A 22247-nucleotide genomic window follows, 5' to 3' on the forward strand; every position below is an offset into this window, starting at 1 on the left:
AAAACTGATATTAATTTCTTTATAAATGTTAAATGCAGACGTTTGTACAATTGAATTTCAAAAGTGCGGACTGCCACATGCGCATATACTACTTTGGTTGCATAATGACGACAAACCCAATTGCTCCGAAGATATTGATCGAATTATTAGTGCAGAAATTCCTGACAAAATTTCTGATAGAAAAATGTATAAATTGGTCAAAAAATACATGATTCACGGTCCGTGTGGTCAAGCTAATATGAAGTCTCCATGCATGAATAATGGTGTTTGCTCAAAACAATTTCCGAAGAGGTTTGTTCAACGTACGGAGGCTGGTGAAGATGGTTATCATTCATACAAGAGAAAGGACAATGGGAGGACTGTTACGAAGAAGAATGTTGTACTAGACAACGGTTTTGTGGTCCCGTATAACCGTGATCTATTGCTGAAATACAGAGCTCACATCAACATTGAGTTGTGCAACCAGAATAAGTCCATCAAATATATGTTCAAGTACGTCAATAAGGGGCATGATAGGGTTACAGTTGCATTTCACAAGTCTCAAAACACACATGGTGGTCCAGATATTCATGATGAGATAAAGATGTATTATGACTGCAGGTAATAATAATAATAATAATAATAATAATAATAATAATAATAATAATAATAATAATAATAATAATAATAATAATAATAATAATAATAATAATAATAATAATAATAATAATAATAATAATAATAATAATAATAATAATAATAATAATAATAATAATAATAATAATAATAATAATAATAATAATAATAATAATAATAATAATAATAATAATAATAGTAATAATAGGAATAATAATAGTAATAATAATAATAATAATAGTAATAATAATAATAATAATAATAATAATAATAATAATAATAATAATAATAATAATAATAATAATAATAATAATAATAATAATAATAATAATAATAATAATAATAATAATAATAATAATAATAATAATAATAATAATAATAATAATAATAATAATAATAATAATAATAATAATAATAATAATAATAATAATAATAATAATAATAATAATAATAATAATAATAATAATAATAATAATAATAATAATAATAATAATAATAATAATAATAATAATAATAATAATAATAATAATAATAATAATAATAATAATAATAATAATAATAATAATAATAATAATAATAATAATAATAATAATAATAATAATAATAATAATAATAATAATAATAATAATAATAATAATAATAATAATGATAATAATAATAATGATAATAATAATAATGATAATAATAATAATAATAATAATAATAATAATAATAATAATAATAATAATAATAATAATAATAATAATAATAATAATAATAATAATAATAATAATAATAATAATAATAATAATAATAATAATAATAATAATAATAATAATAATAATAATAATAATAATAATAATAATAATAATAATAATAATAATAATAATAATAATAATAATAATAATAATAATAATAATAATAATAATAATAATAATAATAATAATAATAATAATAATAATAATAATAATAATAATAATAATAATAATAATAATAATAATAATAATAATAATAATAATAATAATAATAATAATAATAATAATAATAATAATAATAATAATAATAATAATAATAATAATAATAATAATAATAATAATAATAATAATAATAATAATAATAATAATAATAATAATAATAATAATAATAATAATAATAATAATAATAATAATAATAATAATAATAATAATAATAATAATAATAATAATAATAATAATAATAATAATAATAATAATAATAATAATAATAATAATAATAATAATAATGGGTGTTTACATGGGTGTGTATAATAATAATAATATTAATAATAATAATAATATTATTATTATTATTATTATTATTATTATTATTATTATTATTATTATTATTATTATTATTATTATTATTATTATTATTATTATTATTATTATTATTATTATTATTATTATTATTATTATTATTATTATTATTATTATTATTATTATTATTATTATTATTATTATTATTATTATTATTATTATTATTATTATTTTTATTATTATTATTATTATTATTATTATTATTATTATTATTATTATTACTATTATTATTATTATTAATTAACATCGAGTACACTATTCTAAACTATTATTGGTGTAGGTACCTATCGGCTTGCGAGGCCAGTTGGAGGTTATCTGGATTTGATATTCACTATAGAGACCCAGCTGTAGTGCGATTGAGTTTTCATCTGCCTGACTGTCAAACAGTTGTCTTCAATGATAACCAACCTTTACATAATGTGCTGAACAAACCGTCTGCTAAACAAACAATGTTCTTAGCTTGGTTTGAAGCAAATAAGAGGTATTCAGAAGCTAGAGATATTAAGAGGGTGTTTGGCTAAGCTTATTTTAAACAGCTGATAAGCTCTTACGTCTGATAAGATGTTTTAAGAGCTGATAAGCTGTTACATCTTATTTTTAGGATTAATTTTTAGAGTGTTTGGATAATGAGCTTATTTCCTATTTTTACTCATTAAAAAATCTTAAATAAAAAGGTGGGGTATATGTACTTATTTAAAAAGATCTTATTTGCTCTCTAACAGCTTATTTTAAAAAAAAATTAAGATCTTTTTCTAAAAAATTACCAAACACTTTGGAAGAGCTTATAAGCTCTAAAACATCTTATAAGCTCTTTTTAACATCTTATAAGCTTAGCCAAACACCCTCTAAGTATGCAAATTTTCCACAACAATTCGTGTACAATGAAAACTCCTTGAGGTGGCAGCCTAGAAAAAGAGGGTTTGCAATTGGAAGAATTAGAAGTGTTCCCCCGGGAAAGGGAGAAGACTACTACCTAAGACTGCTACTTAATATTCAAAAAGGTTGCACAAGCTTTGAAGATATCAGAACTGTGAATAACAACATTTACCCAACATTTAGAGATGCATGCTATGTATTGGGATTATTAGATGATGATAAAGAGTACATAGATGCTATCAAAGAAGCAAGTATATGGGCAAACGGTGCTTACATCCGAAGGTTATTTGTTGTCCTGTTGATTTCAAATAGTTTAACCAGACCAGAACATGTTTAGGAAAGCTGTTGGTCAGATTTGTCGGATGATATTGCATACAAACACCAACAACGTCATAATAATCCAGGTATCTCATTTTTTAAATGTCCTATGTATAATATTTTCATTTGTTTAGTAATTTAATTTTAACTTCTATTTTTTTTTCAAGCAAACAACCTTGATAAAATATTATCATCTCTTCATAAACGCAGATTTGACTTTATCAGACGACAGCTTGAAAAATTATGATTTACTTGATATTGAGAAAATCATGCAAAGCAACAGTAAGAGTTTACGTAATTATGACTTTATGCCGCTTCCAATTGAATCGTTGTTAAATGAAAGTGGAAATAGGTTAGTACTCGATGAACTTGAGTATGATGTGTTTGCAATGCGTGACGAACTTGCAAAGTATCTCTCTACTATCACCACAGAGCAGAAGAAAGTTTATGATACAATCATGTCTGCTGTAACAAACAAGAGTGGTGGAATGTACTTTTTGTATGGTCATGGTGGGACAGGAAAGGCATTTATATGGAAAACATTATCTGCTGCGATTCGTTCCAGAGGAGAAATTGTTATTAATGTTGCATCAAGTGGTATTGCATCCCTACTACTTCCCGGCGGTAGAACAGCTCATTCTAGATTTGGACTCCCAATAATTGTGCATGAGGGTTCCACTTGCAGCATCAGTCAACAAAGTCCACATGCAGAGTTATTGATGAAAGCAAATCTTATTATATGGGATGAAGCGCCAATGATGCATAGATATTGTTTCGAAGCACTAGATAGCACCATGAGATCTATCTTACAGTCGGACGAACCTTTTGGTGGTAAGGTGGTCGTTCTTGGAGGGGATTTTAGGCAAGTTTTGCCGGTTATTTTAAAAGCATCCAGACAAGATATTGTTCATGCCACGATCAATTCATCACCTTTGTGGAAAAATTGTAAAGTCCTAACGTTACACAAGAATATGAGACTTCAATCTTCTACTTCTTCCTCTACTGTAGAGGAAATAAAGGAATTTGCAGATCGGATACTAAAAATTGGTAATGGTGAGGTTGGAGAGGAAAACGGTGGTGAAGTTTCAATTGAAATTCCACATGATATGTTAATTCATGATTCGGACGACCCCTTTTCAGAGTTGTTGCAGTTTGTTTATCCAGATTTCTTAAGTAATATTTTTACTCCAGATTACTTTCAAGGTAGGGCAATTCTTGGACCGACTAATGAAAGTGTGGATTTTATTAATGATTATTTGTCGTCACTCATCCCTGGAGAAGAGAAGGAATATTTAAGCTCAGATAATATTTGCAAAGATGAGGCAACTTCTGAAGTTAACGCGGAAATTTATTCAGCAGAATTCCTCAATACCATAAAATGCTCCGGACTTCCTTCACATAAGTTGAGATAAAAAATTGGGGTTCCGGTTATGCTCATAAGAAATATTGATCAAGCTAGAGGATTGTGCAATGGAACTAGGCTTCAAGTTACTCAAATGGGAACCCACATTATTAACTGTAAGATTCTTTCTGGTAAACATGTTGGTGATATGGTATTCATTCCTCGAATGACTTTGATACCATCAAATTGCACATTGCCAATCAAATTTCAACGGCGACAATTTCCGGTGATTGTTTCATTTGGCATGACGATTAACAAAAGTCAAGGACAAACACTTTCACATGTCGGACTATACCTTCCACGCCCTGTTTTCAGCCACGGACAATAATATGTGGCATTGTCTAGAGTAAAAAGTAGGTCTGGCATAAAAATACTCATCTCCTCTGAATCGGGAAAACTGTGCAATTTCACTAATAATGTTGTGTACAAAGAAGTGTTTCAACGAATTTGAGGTACATATTTATTAACATCACATTTTCAAACAATATGGTATATTTTTTATTATTTTTATTAATACATTTCATGCACGTACAGGTCTATTGGCAATAAGTACTCTCCAACATACTTTCTCCCAAGGTAATTTAATAAAAATATTTTTTGGTGGATGTTACTTTAATAGTAATGGTTGATTTGAACCCACAATTTATTATCATTGTGATGTTATTTTTATTGATGATGTAGGTGCATTGAAGAAGTGTTGTATCATTTGGTTAGAACAATATATGTATTTTAAGTGTAACATATAAGTATTTATATTATTTCATATAACTTTCTAATATCATTGAAAAATGTTCATCATATTTATTTTAACGACCACTACTAATATTCACTCCATATATATATATATATACATATATATATATATATATATATATATATATATATATATATATATTCACAATAAAAAAACCATACTTTTTTCTAAATTTGTTAGAATTATTTTTTCTCTATGTATTCGATTATGTGTTACAATATGACGAAACAATTATCATAATATTCACCGTGCATCGCACGGGTGTATTACTAGTTATTATTAATAAAAATAAAAAGGAAGCGTATAAATTTTTCAGTCCATGGGCCAAGATTGTGAACTTAACGAAGAGTCGTGATTAATTAAAAATAAGAATCGTGATAACCTTTGAATCATATAGGGAGCGATAATTTGCGGTACCACTGCTCTTTAAGTGCATCTCCAATGAAGTCTCCAAATCAGGTATCTAAATTCTGATTTGGAAATTTGATAGAATTATGCTGTCACTGAAAAAATAATTCCACAATGGAGGGTTCTATAATTTTGAGTCTCTAAATCATGTTACGGATTATTTTATGTAGTAATTTGATTAGGGGCTCAAATTTTATTTGTATAAGAGATTGTGGACAATTAAATTTTATTTGAACAATCTTAATTATTTTTATACACATTTTGATCGAATGAAAAAATCTGAAAAGATATGAAATATTGAACTACAATCGTTGGATATGATTTCAATTGATCTCGCCCATTAATTTTTTATCTAATTATCTTATCCACATCTCGTCCATGAAAAGATCTGAAAATATATGAAATATTGAACTACAACCATTGGATATGATTTCAATTGATCTCATCCATTAAATTTTTATATAATCATCTTATCCACAACTTGATTATCTTATTCAGATTTTCATCATCTTATCCAACTATAATCCATTAAATTGAATTTTCATGTTCAATCTCGGCCATCTAATTATTATCTATTATCTATTCATTTTATTATATAATGTTACTCCTCACCCGTTACACAATCACCACACATTCACAATCACCACACATTCTATATACAATCTAGTTAACTATTTATAAAAAGAAAATGAAACAACAAGGAAACGGTAACTCCGACGACAACGAAGACAATAAAGGCCACACAATGACGACAATGATGTAAGTGGAATACCAAATACTAGGGGTGAGTTCGGGACGGGATTTCGGGAATTCGGGATTTTCGGGATCGGGATTTCGGGATTCGGGATAGAAATTTTAAATCCCAATCCCGTCCCATACTATTAAATCCCGATAATATCGGTATCCCTAAATATTTCGGGAATTCGGGATTGGGATCGGGAATCCCATATTTTGCCTAAAACACTAAGAAATATTGTTTTTTTTTTTCCATTAGTATTATTTTATACACTAAACCAATTTGAATATATTATATACATACTATTGTTCTTGCACTGTTTAGTTTTACCACAAAACTTGGAACAAATAAAATTTAAAAATTTTAAATATAAGTTGAAACGATATATTATATTGTATTTCTCATATATATATATATATATATATATATATATATATATATATATATATATATATATATATATATATATATATATATATATATATTTGTGTGTGTGTGTGTGTGTGTGTGTGTGGTTTTATTAGTTTTTTTTTTCTTAATTCCTAATTCGGGATTAAAATATCCCAATCGGGATTCAACCAATTCCCGATCCCGATCCCGTATTTGTTCCTAATCCCGATCCCGAATCCCGTAATCCCGAATTCCCGAAGTTTTAGTCCCAAATAGTAAAATTCCATTCGGGACGGGACGGGATCCCGAATCCCGATCCCAAAGTCCCAGCCCTACCAAATACTCGTGTTGGCTTCACAGGGAAAGTGCAAAACACAACATGGAGGAACATCATCACGCCGGAATTCCATAAGAAGGGACCGAATAGTTGCGCATGACGGACTTATGAATGATTATTTTGTAGATCGTCCTTTATATCCTCCTGAAGATTTTCGAACTAGAAATCGTATGAGGCGTGAATTATTTTCCGAGTTATGAATGATATCGTACATTTTGATGATTACTTTAAGCAAATGCCGGATGCTGGGAAAGTAAGGTTTTTTACCCCATGTCAAGATGACAGCTGCACTTCGTATATTGGCTTACAGATATCCTGCACATGCAACTGACGAGTATTTAAAAATAACAGCTACCACATCTTCAAATGCTTTGAAGCATTTTTTTCGTGTTGTCATTGCATCGTATGGAGAGGAGTATCTTCGACGACCTAACAATGCAGATATGGTTAGACTATTTAGAAAAGCAGAGCAAGGAGGATTTCCTAGAATGCTAGGAAGTGTGGACTGTATGCATTGGGAATGGAAAAATTCTCCAACCGCGTGGGCTGGTACATATTTTAGGCGATATGGCAAACCTACAATAATACTAGAAGTCGTAGCATCATATGATACTTGGATTCGACATTCATACTTTGGACCACCAGGTGCGTGTAAAGATGTTAATGTATTATATAACTCACCTATTTTCAATGATGTTGTCGAAGGTCTAGCCACAAATATTCGATTTACTATAAATGGTAGAGTATACAAGTAACGATATCATCTAGCAGATGGTATTTATCCACGTTGGTCCACAAGAACGTGATAGACAATTATTTACGAGGTTGCAAGAGGCATATCGAAAGGATGTTGAAAGAACTTTTGGCATTAATGATCTCGATTTGAGTTCATTACAGGACCTTGTCGATTATGGCATAGTGCACAAACTGGTGATATTATGAAATGTTGTATAATTCTTTATAATATGATCGTAGAAGACAACAACAATCAAGAAGGTGATGATTTTGTCGAGGATCCATGAATGGTCCAGGCGGTGCAGCAACCTGTTACGCTTAGTCGAGACACAATAACCATTGCAGAATATTAAGCAACTATGCGAGGCTTAGAGATATAACTTGCTTTTTTATGCTCCAAAAATGACCTTGTCGAGCATGTCTGGAAAGATATAGAGATGGAAACTTGAATGTTTAAATTTTATTGTTGTAATCATATTGTAAGATGGTTATTCATTGTTTTATTTCTTTATTTTGTTCCTTGAATTTTAAGTGATACTTATGTCAACCACATTAAATTTTGTCTTGATTGTTTATAAACTCAATATTTTAAATTATATAAGAAAACAAAATTAACATTTAGTATTAGTAACTTATTAAACATTATTAGAAATTCAATAGCAATTAAAATAACGACATTTAGCGGCGATACCTTTTCGTTACATCATGTTTTAAAACATGTTTTAGAGCCATGTAATGGCTATATAAATTAAAAAAAAAATCTTTAAATTTAAATATTGAAAAGCGTCGTATTATACATTCAACACAACCGTATGCTTAGAATACCAAAAAAGTATCGTCGATCGCTATCGAGCTTATTTTATATACACCCCTAGGTACCAAAATAACTAGGGATAAACCCAAACCAAAATCATCATTTGGCATACATACACCTTGGAGAGGCGAAAGTACTATACTGCCCTTATATGCAATTTTCGGTCAAATTGCGTTCAGCATTTCTGGTCCTTCATTTAGCATTTTCGCTGATTTATTTATGTATTAGTTTTTTTTTCTTTTTTTAAACTGTTTGTTTAATTTATATGTATATTACCTAATTCTGTTAGTGATTCATTAACTAATTCTGCCAATCGGAATTTTCATTGGTGAAAAAATTATTTTAATTTATTATTGATTACTTGTAATCAATATCACCTAATTTACACTCGTGTGCATTAAACTAGCATAAATATCAGAAATATAAATCACTCATAAATGGTGATAAACAAATGCTACAGCCATTTACATAAAAAACTCAACTCGGTAAATATCTGTGTACATCAACTAGGACAATAAAATTTCATTCGTTCTCCACATGAATCATGTTTAGAAATTTTTACACAAAGCTCTCAGATGAAGCAGTCACGATGTCGTCATTCTCCTAGAAATTAGAATTGGCACCGTAAAAACTACAATTTGTTATAGAATAAACCCTATTAGCTCTCAAGATAATACATATAAATACTTATATTATTAATAAGTATAAGAGAGTAATGATGCTTGCGTGAGAAGTGGAAATTACAGTAGCCAAAAGCCACGAATTTATACAGAAGGAATTGCATGCTTAGTCATGCAAGTCCTTAGTCATCTATGACTAAATTAGTACACGTATCAATAGTATATGCCACATCAATACTTAGTCCATAAGTATACATGATCAGATATGTATTACAATACTCCCCCTTGGACTTAGTATTGTTGTTGTCGTGTTGGCTGTAAAATTGGATGAGTGAAATGTACGTATGCCTCGTTAAAAACCTCAAGCCGGAAAACCCAGTGGGACAAAACCGGTCAGAAGGGAAAAAGAGTGCATAACTCAATCCAAGCCGTGTGCATAAGCTGCCTCGTTAAAAACCTTTGCTGGAAAACCCAGTGGGACCAAAACCAGTCATAAGGGAAAAAGAATGCAGCGCACTATTGCTCCCCTTGAAATTGAGTAATATATAGCTTCTGAGATGGCCCGTCAATCGTACTTCATATCGGCTCATCTCATTCCAATAGCGTATACCGCCATTTATTTATTTGACTCTTCTCTGCATTATATAATCTGCAATATTACAAAACGTTGTTCATTATTATAATCATCGTAAACAATCTATTGAGAAAGTGAGAATGTAAAAATATAAGCGATGATTATCTCATTTATATCACATATTTCATTGAAATAACTTATGGGATTCTCGGTATTCCCGAGATTTGATATCGCTTTTTCGATATCAGGCTCAACAGATTCATCTGGAGCATTCTCACTAGGAACCACTTGGTTCGAGGGTTCATCAATTTTCCCCTTTCTTTTTCTAGGAACAACGTCCTTTGATCCAATTGGTCTACCCCGTTTTTGTCGTGGGGGATCATCATTCATTTTCGCATGTTCTTCAGGAACAACGATCCTAGCTGGAACATTCACAGCTGGAATATAAGACTTCGTAACTTTACTGGCATCATTAAATGCATCAGGAAGTCTATTGGCAATATTTTGTAAATGAATAATTCTATGGATCTCATTTTCACATTCAGAGGTACGTGGGTCGAGATGAGTTAAGCGTTGCTCACACCATGTGAGATTCTCGATTGATTTTTGTTTATCATTATCACGGATATTCTAAATATCCTTACCAATCGGTATAAATAATATTTCATCAAAATGACAATCCGCAAATCTAGCGGTAAATAAATCACCCGTCATTGGTTCCAAGAACCAAATAATCGACGGTAAATCAAACCCAACGTATATGCCAAGTCGGCGTTGGGGACCCATTTTAGGCCTCTGAGGAAGAGGAATTGGCACTTGCACAGCGCAACCAAATGTGCGAAGGTGCGAAATATCGGGCTCAAAGCCTAATGTCAATTGCATTGGGGAATGCATATGATAAGCAGTGGGGCGTAATTTAGTCCGTGCTGATGCATGCAATACTGCATGGCCCCATGCTGCACTAGTGAGTTTAGATCTCATCAGCAAAGTATGAGCAATTATTTGGACGCGTAAAGATTCCGCCAGTCCATTTTGAGTGTGAACGTATACTAATGGGTGCTCGAAATTCATTCCCAGAGCTGCACAATAATATGTGCCAGCAAACGCGCAAATGCTATATTTCGCGTATATAATAAGCATACGTAGTATCATTAGGCAACATAATTGTTGCATTCCCGGATTCATCTATTATCTCCACGGGATTTGATATGATTTTAACTTGTGCCTTGCACAATGTCACACTCGAGAAATATATTTATTATTGAATATTGAGTGTGTAATTGCACTATCTCAGTAGGCAATAGTCATCCATGTTGTTCATGTACGTGTATCAAAATCAGCTCGACCTCGGGTATTTATCCTCCAAGGGAGATATGTACATGTGGGTTTATTCAAAACAACTCAATCTTGGGAATCACACATTCCAAGAGAGGTTAAACATGGATACACACAAAATAACTCAATCTCGGGAATCACATATTCCGAGAGAGATATATATACACTGGATACAAGATAACCCAAAACCCTTTAAATTTGGGCTTGTGATTAATAGCCTCTAAGTTGGCTCTTGACGGGTTTTACCTCGTCTAATGACTCTACGAGCTTCAGGCTCGGAGATATATTCAGATATTTGGCCTTCAAATCGGCTTTTGACGGATATTATCACGTCTTAACTCAACGAGCTTCAGGCTCTGAGATATTTTCAGATATTTGGCCTTTTGAATCGGCTTTTGACGGATATTATCACGTCTTAACTCAACGAGCTTCAGGCTCGGAGATATCTTCAGATATTTGGTCTTTAAATCGGCTTTTGACGGATATTATCACATCTTGACTCAACGAGCTTTAGGCTCGGAGATATATTAAGATATTTGGTCTTGCTTTTGACGGATATTATCACGTCTTGACTCAACAAGCTTCAGGCTCGGAGTTATATTTGTGATTTAGCCTCTAAATCGGCTTTCTTGTCTCAACGAGTTTAGACTCAGAGTTGTATTAAATATTTAGCCTCTAAATCGGCTTTCTTGCTTCAACGAGTTTAGACTCGGAGCTATATTAAATATTTAGCCTCTAAATCGGCTTTCTTGCTTCAACGAGTTTAGACTCGGAGCTATATTAAATATTTAGCCTCTAAATCGGCTTTCTTGCTTCAACGAGTTTAGACTCGGAGCTATATTAAATATTTAGCCTCTAAATCGACTTTCTTGCTTCAACGAGTTTAGACTCGGAGCTATATTAAATATTTAGCCTCTAAATCGGCTTTCTTGCTTCAACGAGTTTAGACTCGGAGCTATATTAAATATTTAGCCTCTAACTCGGCTTTCTTGCTTCAACGAGTTTAGACTCGGAGTCAGGGCCGGCCCTGGGCCGGTGCAAACTGGGCAACCGCCCAGGGCCCATTAGTGCTAGGGGGCCCAAATTTTTATGTAATTTTCCTATATATCTATTTATATATACGTATAAATATTTATATTTATTTATATTTTTTCCCTAAACTTCTCAACCACATTAAACGGCTGCAACCCCAAACATACAATAACTCTTAATCTTCTGCCCATAAATCTCTCCAACTAAATCCATAAATCTCTCCATGTATCTCTTTAATTTTGTTCAATTCCAACGTGCATCTTTTAAATTACCGATATTTTTGCACCCATTTGTCAATTTAAATGAACTCAATTTCAATTTTTACTCACTTATTTTTTTATCGTTTTAGCTAAACTTTTCTCCATCTTCTCTGATTTTCTCCCGTTCCAAGCCATTCTCAAGTTTTCCACATCTTTCTCAAAATCGAGATCTTTGAAATTGGGTGACTGTAATATTGATTTTATATTATTTATTTTCAAACCCAGGGAGATTATTCTGTGTGTTCAAAGTGCTCAATTCTAAAGCTTGTGTAAATTGTGATTTCATCAATCAATTGGGGAAAGGTAACCAATACCCTCACTGTTTTTATTAATAAAATACACTACTTAATTTATATTTTCTTTTGTTCTTAATATCATTTATGTAATTTTGATTATTTGTTGTATTTTGCAGATTAACATATTCAACAATTGAAAGTGTAAGAAGTTGACTCTATCACAATTCACTGGTTAAATACAAGAAGGCTGCGTACATCAGGTTTTATTGTTCTTTTATTTTTTTATTAATAATTTTTTGGTGGTGTCTTTTTTTCATCTTTCTTTCTGTGTGCTTTTTTTTTTCTGTGTGCTTCTTTTGATTGAGTTGTACTGTTTAATTTACTTCTATAAGCATGAAACAATTATCTGGAGCTCAAAAAAGGCAAAGAAAAAAAAAACAAGAAAAGATTGCAAAAAGTTTAGAGTATTCTTTGAATAGATATTTTGGTCCTGCAAATTTAGTTCGTGGTCAACAAAATAATTTTGATGCAAATGAAGAATTATTAAATAATGAAGATGCCATAAATGTTGAATTTGTAGAAAATGAAAATGTTGTGAATGCTGAATTTGTTGAAAATGAGAATGCTGTGAATGCGGAATTAGTAGAAAATGAGAATGATGTGAATGAAAATGAAGAAAATAAACATATTGATGAGAATGATGGGAATGAAAATGACCATTTGAAAACAAGCTATGTGTTAGACATTTTTGACCCAAGAGTTTGGGATGGTTTGGATACAAAAATGAAAGATTTACTTGTTGAAAAGGGTCCCAAAAAAGAATACGATCTCAAGTTTCCTTTGGATAAAGAATCTAGACATTTTTCATATACATATTATGTGCAGATGCTACCAAACGGTGAAACTCGGGATAGAAAATGGTTGGTTTACTCAAAGGAGTTAGATAAAGTATTTTGTTTTTGTTGCAAGTTGTTCAAAGTAATGCACACTAGAAGTAATTTAGCAAGCGAGGGGGTTAACGATTGGAAACATTTGGGTGATAAGTTGAAGCAACATGAACATAGTGTTGAACACCTTACTAATTTGAGAGCTTGTGTTGAATTAGAAATGCGATTAAATAAAAATAAGACAATTGATAAAGATTTGCAAGAACAGATTAGAAAAGACACAAAACATTGGAAACATGTAATGTTGAGAATAATTGCCGTTGTTAAATGTCTTGCTACACATAATTTGGCATTTCGTGGTACACATGAAAAAATTTATGAAGATAGTAATGGTAATTTTTTAGGCATGCTTGAAATGATTGCGGATTTTGATCCAATAATGCAAGAGCATTTTCGCCTAATTCGTAATAAAAAGATACATTATCACTATCTCAGTCACAAAATTCAAGATGAGTTGATATCTATCTTATCTTCTAAGGTGAAAACTGCAATAATTAGAAAGATCAAAGAAGCAAAGTATTTTTCAGTGATTCTTGATTGTACACCAGATGCAAGTCATAAAGAACAAATGACTCTGATATTGAGATGCGTAGTTGTCTCATCTTCTCCAATTACAATAGAAGAGTACTTTCTAGAATTTTTAAATGTTGACGATACAACGGGATTAGGACTTTTTAATGAATTACAAGTTGTCTTACAATCTTTAGGACTTGATATTGATAATTTGAGGGGGCAAGGGTACGATAATGGATCTAATATGAAAGGTAAAAATCAAGGTGTGCAAAGAAGATTGCTTGATATTAATCCTAGAGCATTTTACATGCCATGTGGTTCTCATTGTCTTAATTTAGTTATTTGTGATATGGCAAATTCTTGTACTCGAGCAAAATCATTTTTTGGAGCATGTCAATGTATATATAATGTGTTTGCTAATTCAACAAAGAGATGGAATGTTTTGCTTGATTATATTGATAAATTAACTTTGAAATCATTGTCCATGACAAGATGGGAAAGTCATATTGAATCTGTTAAGGCAATATTGTCCCAAGTCTCCCAAATAAGAGAAGCTTTATTTAAATTAGCAGAAATTAGTGAAGATGCGAAATTAAGTAGGGATGCTTACACTTTGGCCTCCGGTGAACTTTCAAGTTTTGAGTTTATTTTGAGCTTGGTTATTTGGCATGATATATTGCATAAAATTAATTTAGTTAGCAAAAAGTTACAATACGAGGATATGCGTCTTGATATTGCTATAAAACAATTAACTGGGCTTGTTTCTTTTTTTGAAATGTATAGAGAAAATGGATTTTCTTCTGCTATGATTGACGCTAAAAAAATAGCATCTCAAATGGAAATTGAACCAATTTTTTTCGAGAAACGTAGAATTGCTAGAAAGAGACATTTTGATGAGATTTCTAATACCGAAAGGGAAAATCAATCTGCGGAAGAATCTTTTAGAATTGATTATTTTCTTCTAGTAGTGGATATTGCTATTGGTCAATTGAGAAGCAGGTTTGAACAAATGCAGTGTTTTGAATCAATATTTGGTTTTTTATTTGATGTTGCAAAGTTGATTTCATTGGATGGTAATGAGTTGATGAGTTCTTGTGTGAATCTTGAAAATGCTTTAAGACATGGTGAGAGTTCCGATATTGATGCAAAATATTTATGCTCTGAACTAGAGGTGTTGCAAGTGATGTTACCGAATGAAGCATGTAATGCAAATAAGCCATGGACATCTTTTCAAATTTTAGAGTTTGTAAAAACAATTGATATGTTTCCAAATGCGATGATTGCTTATAGAATTTTGTTGACAATACCTGTCACTGTGGCATCAGCAGAGAGAAGCTTTTCAAAATTAAAATTATTAAAAAATTATTTACGGACGACAATGTCTCAAGAAAGGTTGAATGGGTTAGCACTTTTAACTATTGAAAAAGATATGTTGGAAAATATTGAGTACGACGATATCATTGATGACTTTGCCTCTAAAAGTGCAACTCGAAAACATTTTCAATGAATTATTTCACTTATTTTGTTTGATATGCAGGTGTTTAGCTATACCATGAGGTGATAATTTCTTTGAAAGCTGATGATGGAAGATTGGGAGAAAAAACAATTTTTTGCTGGGATGGAAGTTCAAACATTTTTTTATTTCATTGTGTTGTGTTAAAATTGAAATGTTATGACAATTTCTTTTTAATATGTGGGTTTTTTCTACTGTTGAATATTTTTAAACAGCATTTTATTGATATTTAAATTTCTTTTTGTTATAATTTATTATTATTTTATAAAAAGATTTATAGAAAAATAAAATCGAGGGCACAATTTATCTTTTTCGCCCCGGGCATTAAAAAGGTCAGGGCCGGCCCTGCTCGGAGTTATATTAAATATTTAGCCTCTAAACGGCTTTCTTGCTTCAACTAGTTTAGACTCGGAGCTGTATTTTATTTATTTGACGGGAATTCCAACGTCTTGACTCAACGAGTTTTTCACTCGGAGTTATAGTAGACCTCTATACGGCCTCTGTTAAGCTCTACGGGTACTATGCCCGGAGTTAAAAGGATAGCCTCTATATCGGCTTTAAAGGGAGATTATTATTTCTCCAACTCCACGAGCTTATGCTCGGAGTTAATCTCATAGTCTCTAAATCGACTTTCAACTGAGATTATTATATCTTTTACTCAACGAGCATCATGCTCAGAGTTAATATCTTGGCCTCTAAATCGACCCACAGATCTGTTAAAATTAGCACGTGCTTATAACACTGCTTGGGATCCACAAGCTTGCAAATATAATTTCAGCAGCAATTCAATCAACAGATAAGCAATAGATTAATATACACGAATCCATCATATCCTTTGAGAAATGATAGCGTAAAAAATACCGAAGTATTCGCTAATCATTCTCGTTTGTCTTTTCGACAATAGATCGAGGATCTGGATTTTCGTAAAATAAAACATAAAGAAAAATACGAAAATAACAAATCCCTATCGAGCAAAAACTCGTGCTGATAACGTGTTATAGAATAAACCCTATTAGCTCTCAAGATAATACATATAAATACTTATATTATTAATAAGTATAAGAGAGTAATGATGCTTGCGTGAGAAGTGGAAATTACAGTAGCCAAAAGCCACGAATTTATACAGAAGGAATTGCATGCTTAGTCATGCAAGTCCTTAGTCATCTATGACTAAATTAGTACACGTATCAATAGTATATGCCACATCAATACTTAGTCCATAAGTATACATGATCAGATATGTATTACAATACAATTAATATTTTACACTATAAAATGGAGTAAATGATTCCAAGAATGCTTATTCTTAATTTATTTACCTTCTCTATGTTGTGAACATACATCCGACAACAAAGAACCATGTTCTTGAACTTCAATTCATTTGACATTTCCACAAGAAAGTCTAACAGTGGCTTTCTTTCAATGAACAAAACATTTTCCGTCGGTGAAGCCCTGTTTTCTTGTAGTGTGATTTTACCAAGTAGACCCGCGCAAGCCTTGTACATATAAATTGTTGGGCTATTTTAATAAAAAATAATATATTTTATTATAAAAATATAATATTAATTTTGACCACTTTTAGTTTGATGAGCTTATTTAGATCACTAGTTTGAAACCTTCAAAATCATTATTCTCCTATATAAAACACCATAAATTTCTTTAATTTTATATTAAATGGAGGTTTTATGGGGGTCATATTATATACTATAGAAATGGGGCATTGTGGCTTTGTAAGAGTATGAGAGATGAGAGTACACGAGAAGATATATATACGTATACTTTGAGTTTTTTTATGTATCGGGTTTGAGCTTCTGCTTCATATTATATACTTTGATTGCATGATTTGCACCATATTTCATAGCTTTCACACTTAAATTACAACTCGTTCCTTTGGTATTTTTATTGGCTTGATGTTATTTTAGTATTGTTATTTTATGTTTTAGGTGAATATAGTTAAACATATGATTATTGGGTAAATGTTAGGAATTTAAAAGGAAAATCAAGTTCACAAAAAATCAAGCAACGACATTGGCAGTGTCCACGGTTTTAATATCATAGCACTTGCATGCGGTATCCAATTGGATAAGTCAAGCGGTATTAGAAATCCGACTTAAGCAATTATATGAATAATTGTCCAAAATTGCATAGTTCAGAATTGGACTTGGGACATTTTAATACATTCAATGTTGCTGACCATAAGGCCACATTATTTATAAAAATATTTCTAATAATTATTTTATATATTGGTAAGACACAATGTAAAGTGAAAATAAATATAAGTATTTAAATAATGTTAAATAGATTATTAAATGCGACATATATTATCATTAAATAATGTTAAATAAATTATTAACAAATTTGATGTAATAAAGTTTACAAAACATAAAGAAATGCGGTTCAATATCCCCAAACATCTATTATTAATTATAAATTAATAAACTCCACTATAGAAAAACATAAAGGATACTCAATTAAATATAAACAAATGCATGATTTAATACAAGCTCACTTAGGTTATTAAACTGTTAGTGTTACAAATCGAATAAAAAATAAAATAAGATGTTTATTTAATTAGAAAAAGAAAAAGATTATAACTCATTCCAATTAGTTTTCTTACATTAAAATAAAAACTATATACTCAAAATATTATATTGTGATTTTTCTTTTAATATATGATTTAATCAAATAGTATGATTCGAATTATTTAAACTCAAATCCTTTCAGTTAGTAAACGTTAATCAAAGATTTGAATCAATTAAGCTTAATAATTGACAAGAACGTATTAATTGAAGTAACTATTTATAATTAAAGTTTAATATCTTTTTAATTTAAATTTATCATAAAAAATAATAAATTTTTACTAACATACGTAAGAATCAAATCGTAAGATTTGAATCCATTAAGCTCAAGTCTGTTCAATTTCTAAATGTTTTTCAAAGATTTAAATCGATTAAGTTCAACCATTGACAATAATAACGTATTAACCAAGTTAACTATTTATAACTAAAACCTAACATCCTTTTAATTCAATTTTAACAAAAAAAATAAAAAAAAATATATTTCGTAAAAATTGTAAGAATGAAATCGTAAATCGTAAAATTTAATCCAACCATAATATTTGAATCGATTAAATCTTACGATCTTACAAATTAAACTTTATTATTTTTTATGATAAAATTCAATAAAAAAAAATTACTAAACTTTAACTATACTTAGTTACTTCGATTAATACATTATTGTAAATTGTTGAGTTTAACCGATTCAAATATTTGAATATTGTCTACGAAATGAAATGACTTGAGCTTAATCGTTTCAAATCTTTGAATATTGTTTTCGAATTGAAAACACATGAGCTTAATTGATTCAAATATTACGATTTACGATTCAATTCAGACGTAATTCTTTCGAAATCCATTTTTAAATTACACGAGTTGATCCGCATTTCGTAAGATTTTTGAAATTTAGTATATATAGATTTGTTAATATTGGATATTTTAATATATAATAATAAGTATATGAGAATTAGTAATTTATTTAACAATATTTATATAAGTTTTATAATCATTATAGATTGTAGCGTTGTGATATATATATGCTTATTGTTAGATTATTTTCGATAATATGTTGTGTCCTAATGGTAAGTATTCATGTATACTTGAAGGGGTTATAAGTTTGAATGCTAACATGCATTTTAAATATTAAATATTTGTAATAAGGGTGTTTCAAGCAATACGCAAATCATTAAAAATGCAATTGTGTTGATGGGACACATAGCGCAATTTGAGAGGCACAACTCATATGATCAGCTGTGGGTCTTTGAGACGCTACACCTGGTGAAATACACCAGGTAATTATTAATTGTTAATGTGGTGAAATAATTTCTCACTAAATTACACACATATACATAAGTGTGTGTGATTGTGTGCAGATCAACGGTTAATAATCATCCAATGTAATTCTCATGGTATAGCGCAAACATGAGCGGTGTTGCTGGAATATTCACCCTAGACAACCCTAATTTATAATCCCGTATAATTAAAGTGCCAGTACACCAACCCTCATTAGGAGAGTTGGTACCTAGCAGTTACCAATAGGGTAACGGTCTAGGGTTCGAGTCCCCCCCTCCCCTACTTCCCCTTGTAATGGACTTGAATTTACTCAAAAAAAAAAAAAAAAAAAGTGCCAGTACACAATTGTATGTCAAATAAAACCTTTTATTTTATGTTACACATTATAAATAGACACTAAAAATAATAAATATTTATGTTATACAATTAAATGATTAATTATTGTTTACATACACCTTCACTTTGTCAGAAGTAGAAAATGGAAAAGTAGAAGAATTGATGAGAAGGCAAGTATTTGGAAGTGCTAAGTAATTGTATTACTTTTTCTTTATGAAAATGTTAATAAAGGGATCCATCCAATATATTGCATTAAAAAGAGCACAAAGGAAAGAAAAAAAATAAAAAAAATGAAATGGTCAAACACATAAAACACCACACAAACACATACACACACCATTGACATTGAGGTCAACTTTCATGAGTAATTATGACCTTCGAAATTGGCAGACATCATATATCCTCAACTACTAGTGTACATTTTTAATTTATTGGAAGAAAAAAACATTATTATAATCATCATCTAAACTCATCTCCAACAACGGCCGATTAATGTAGTAGTAATCCCATCCGATTCCGATTCCGATTCCGATTCCGATTCCGACGTCGTCCGAGAACACCAAATCCTCGGCCGACTCATAACAACTCGTTCCCAGCAGACTCGGCAGCCGCACTATCTCCCCCAGCTCCTCCGGCGCCACCGTCGAAACGTCCTCCTCCGACGACGAATCACGGTGGTGGAGGTGGTCCATTAGGGCAGCCTTGTTGGCGGCATCCCGAACGTCGCGCGGGGAGCACGTGGCGGGGCGGGGGAGAAGGTGAGATAACTCGGGGAAGTTGAGGATGGCGGAATCGCCGCCCTTGATGGCGAGTGCGGCGACGTCGTGGGCCCGGGCGGCCATCTCCGGCGTGGCGAAGGTGCCAAGCCAGATACGAGACTTCTTCTTGGGCTCACGGATTTCAGAAACCCATTTACCCCATGCCCGCATTCTCACACCTCTGTACACGGGATGCTTGCAGCTCATATTATTATTATCATTAATATTATTAATAATATTACCTGTATTACTCTTCTTGTTAACTTCATTAATCACCTCTGGATGATCATCATCATCACTATTAATTAGTCTGGTTCTCTTCAACTGGTGTTTCGAGCCCGTCGTGGTGGCCATGGTGGACGACTTGCCGCCGGACTCGTGCTCTGCATAATTAGGTGGCTCAGCCATAGATGATTTTGCTGAAGAAAGAATACGAGTTAGGAAAAAAAATATAAATATGAAATTAATGGTGAGAAAGAAGAAGAAGAAGAAGAAAGGGATGATTATTGGTGCCTCACTACATGACGGGGTGGTATTTATGTGTGTGTTTGCGTGTGTGTATGTATATTGTATATATTGGTTTTTGTAGAGAAAAAAAGAATGCGGCTGCCACCAGATTTCCTTTTTCTTTTTTCAACTTTACTTTTCATTTCATTTTCTTTATTTTTTATCAAAATAAAATTAAATCAGAGACAGACAAAAAGAGATGAGACCTATCTGTACCGATCCGTGTTTATTGTTTTTCAATTTTTGTTGTTTTTATTTCTAATAATTCTTTTTTTTTTTTTTAAATTAAGTTTATAACATAGTCTTGCAACACAAATAACCAAAGATATTCAAACCATCAACCTCTCAACAGTCATTAAATAAATAAAGAGTCCAAGATATGACCAGTTAGGGGTGAGAACGGGTCGGTTCGCTTCGGTTTTAGGCACAAACCTGAACCAGAACCGAAGTGTTCGGTTCCTAAAGAACCAAAAACCAAACCGATCGGTTCCGATCGGTTTCGGTTCAGTTTCGGTTCCTTCTCGGTTCATAAAATTATCGGTCCGGTTTCAATAATGGTTCGATTTTCGGTTTTGTTGTGGCTCATTTGGGCCCGAAAATCAGCCCAAAAACATCAATAAATCAACTCAAAATTCAGAAATAAAAAAAATCAATAAAAAACAAGCCCAAATGTAGGCCCAAAACAGGCCCAAAAATCAATGAAATTCATTCAAGTAAAAAAATAGGGTAAATTACATCCACACTCCTGAGATATGCTTAAATAACTTTAGGGTCCCTGTGGTATCGATAATTACACTCACCCCCTTGAAGCGTAGTTATAAACTCTAATGGGATAATGCATTGGATACATTATTACGATAGAGTTCTAACGGACTATTGGTTTCAGGAAGTGGTGGAGACAACAAAGAGTTATGGGTGATTTAAGAAATATTGGGGGAGCCATGTCATCCATTAACTCCCCATAACTCTATGTTATCTTTTTTGATACCGTGTTATCCTCCTCCTGCTAATGCTAGAAATCAATTGGATTGAGAGATGCTAGAATATTTTATACTGCGGGTTCGCCTTTT

At 31.1% G+C, this 22247-nt stretch overlaps 4 protein-coding genes across 4 annotated transcripts; 3 read left to right on the top strand and 1 right to left on the bottom strand.

The window, feature by feature from the left end:
* The first annotated feature begins 184 nt into the window (after positions 1 to 184).
* On the top strand, positions 185 to 4534 carry LOC148767430 (uncharacterized). Its single transcript, XM_088824617.1, has 4 exons — positions 185 to 600; positions 2209 to 2409; positions 2763 to 3055; positions 3333 to 4534. Exons 1-4 carry the CDS (start codon positions 185 to 187, stop codon positions 4532 to 4534), a joined length of 2112 nt encoding a protein of 703 aa, XP_088680743.1.
* A 2893-nt stretch (positions 4535 to 7427) lies between these two features.
* On the top strand, positions 7428 to 8171 carry LOC105969258 (uncharacterized). Its single transcript, XM_088824618.1, has 2 exons — positions 7428 to 7794; positions 8047 to 8171. Exons 1-2 carry the CDS (start codon positions 7428 to 7430, stop codon positions 8169 to 8171), a joined length of 492 nt encoding a protein of 163 aa, XP_088680744.1.
* Positions 8172 to 13538: 5367 nt separating this feature from the next.
* LOC148767431 (uncharacterized) lies at positions 13539 to 15722 on the top strand. Its single transcript, XM_088823853.1, has one exon. It carries the CDS (start codon positions 13539 to 13541, stop codon positions 15720 to 15722), a length of 2184 nt encoding a protein of 727 aa, XP_088679979.1.
* A 4529-nt stretch (positions 15723 to 20251) lies between these two features.
* LOC105969277 (ethylene-responsive transcription factor ERF043) lies at positions 20252 to 21354 on the bottom strand. The gene has a single exon (XM_012994027.2). The coding sequence runs from the start codon at positions 21076 to 21078 to the stop codon at positions 20341 to 20343; it is 738 nt and encodes a 245-aa protein (XP_012849481.2). The 5' UTR covers positions 21079 to 21354; the 3' UTR covers positions 20252 to 20340.
* Positions 21355 to 22247: the final 893 nt, after the last annotated feature.

Source organism: Erythranthe guttata, chromosome 10 (genome assembly GCF_056151865.1).
Source record: "Erythranthe guttata isolate IM_541 chromosome 10, IM_541, whole genome shotgun sequence".
Lineage (NCBI taxonomy): Eukaryota > Viridiplantae > Streptophyta > Magnoliopsida > Lamiales > Phrymaceae > Erythranthe > Erythranthe guttata.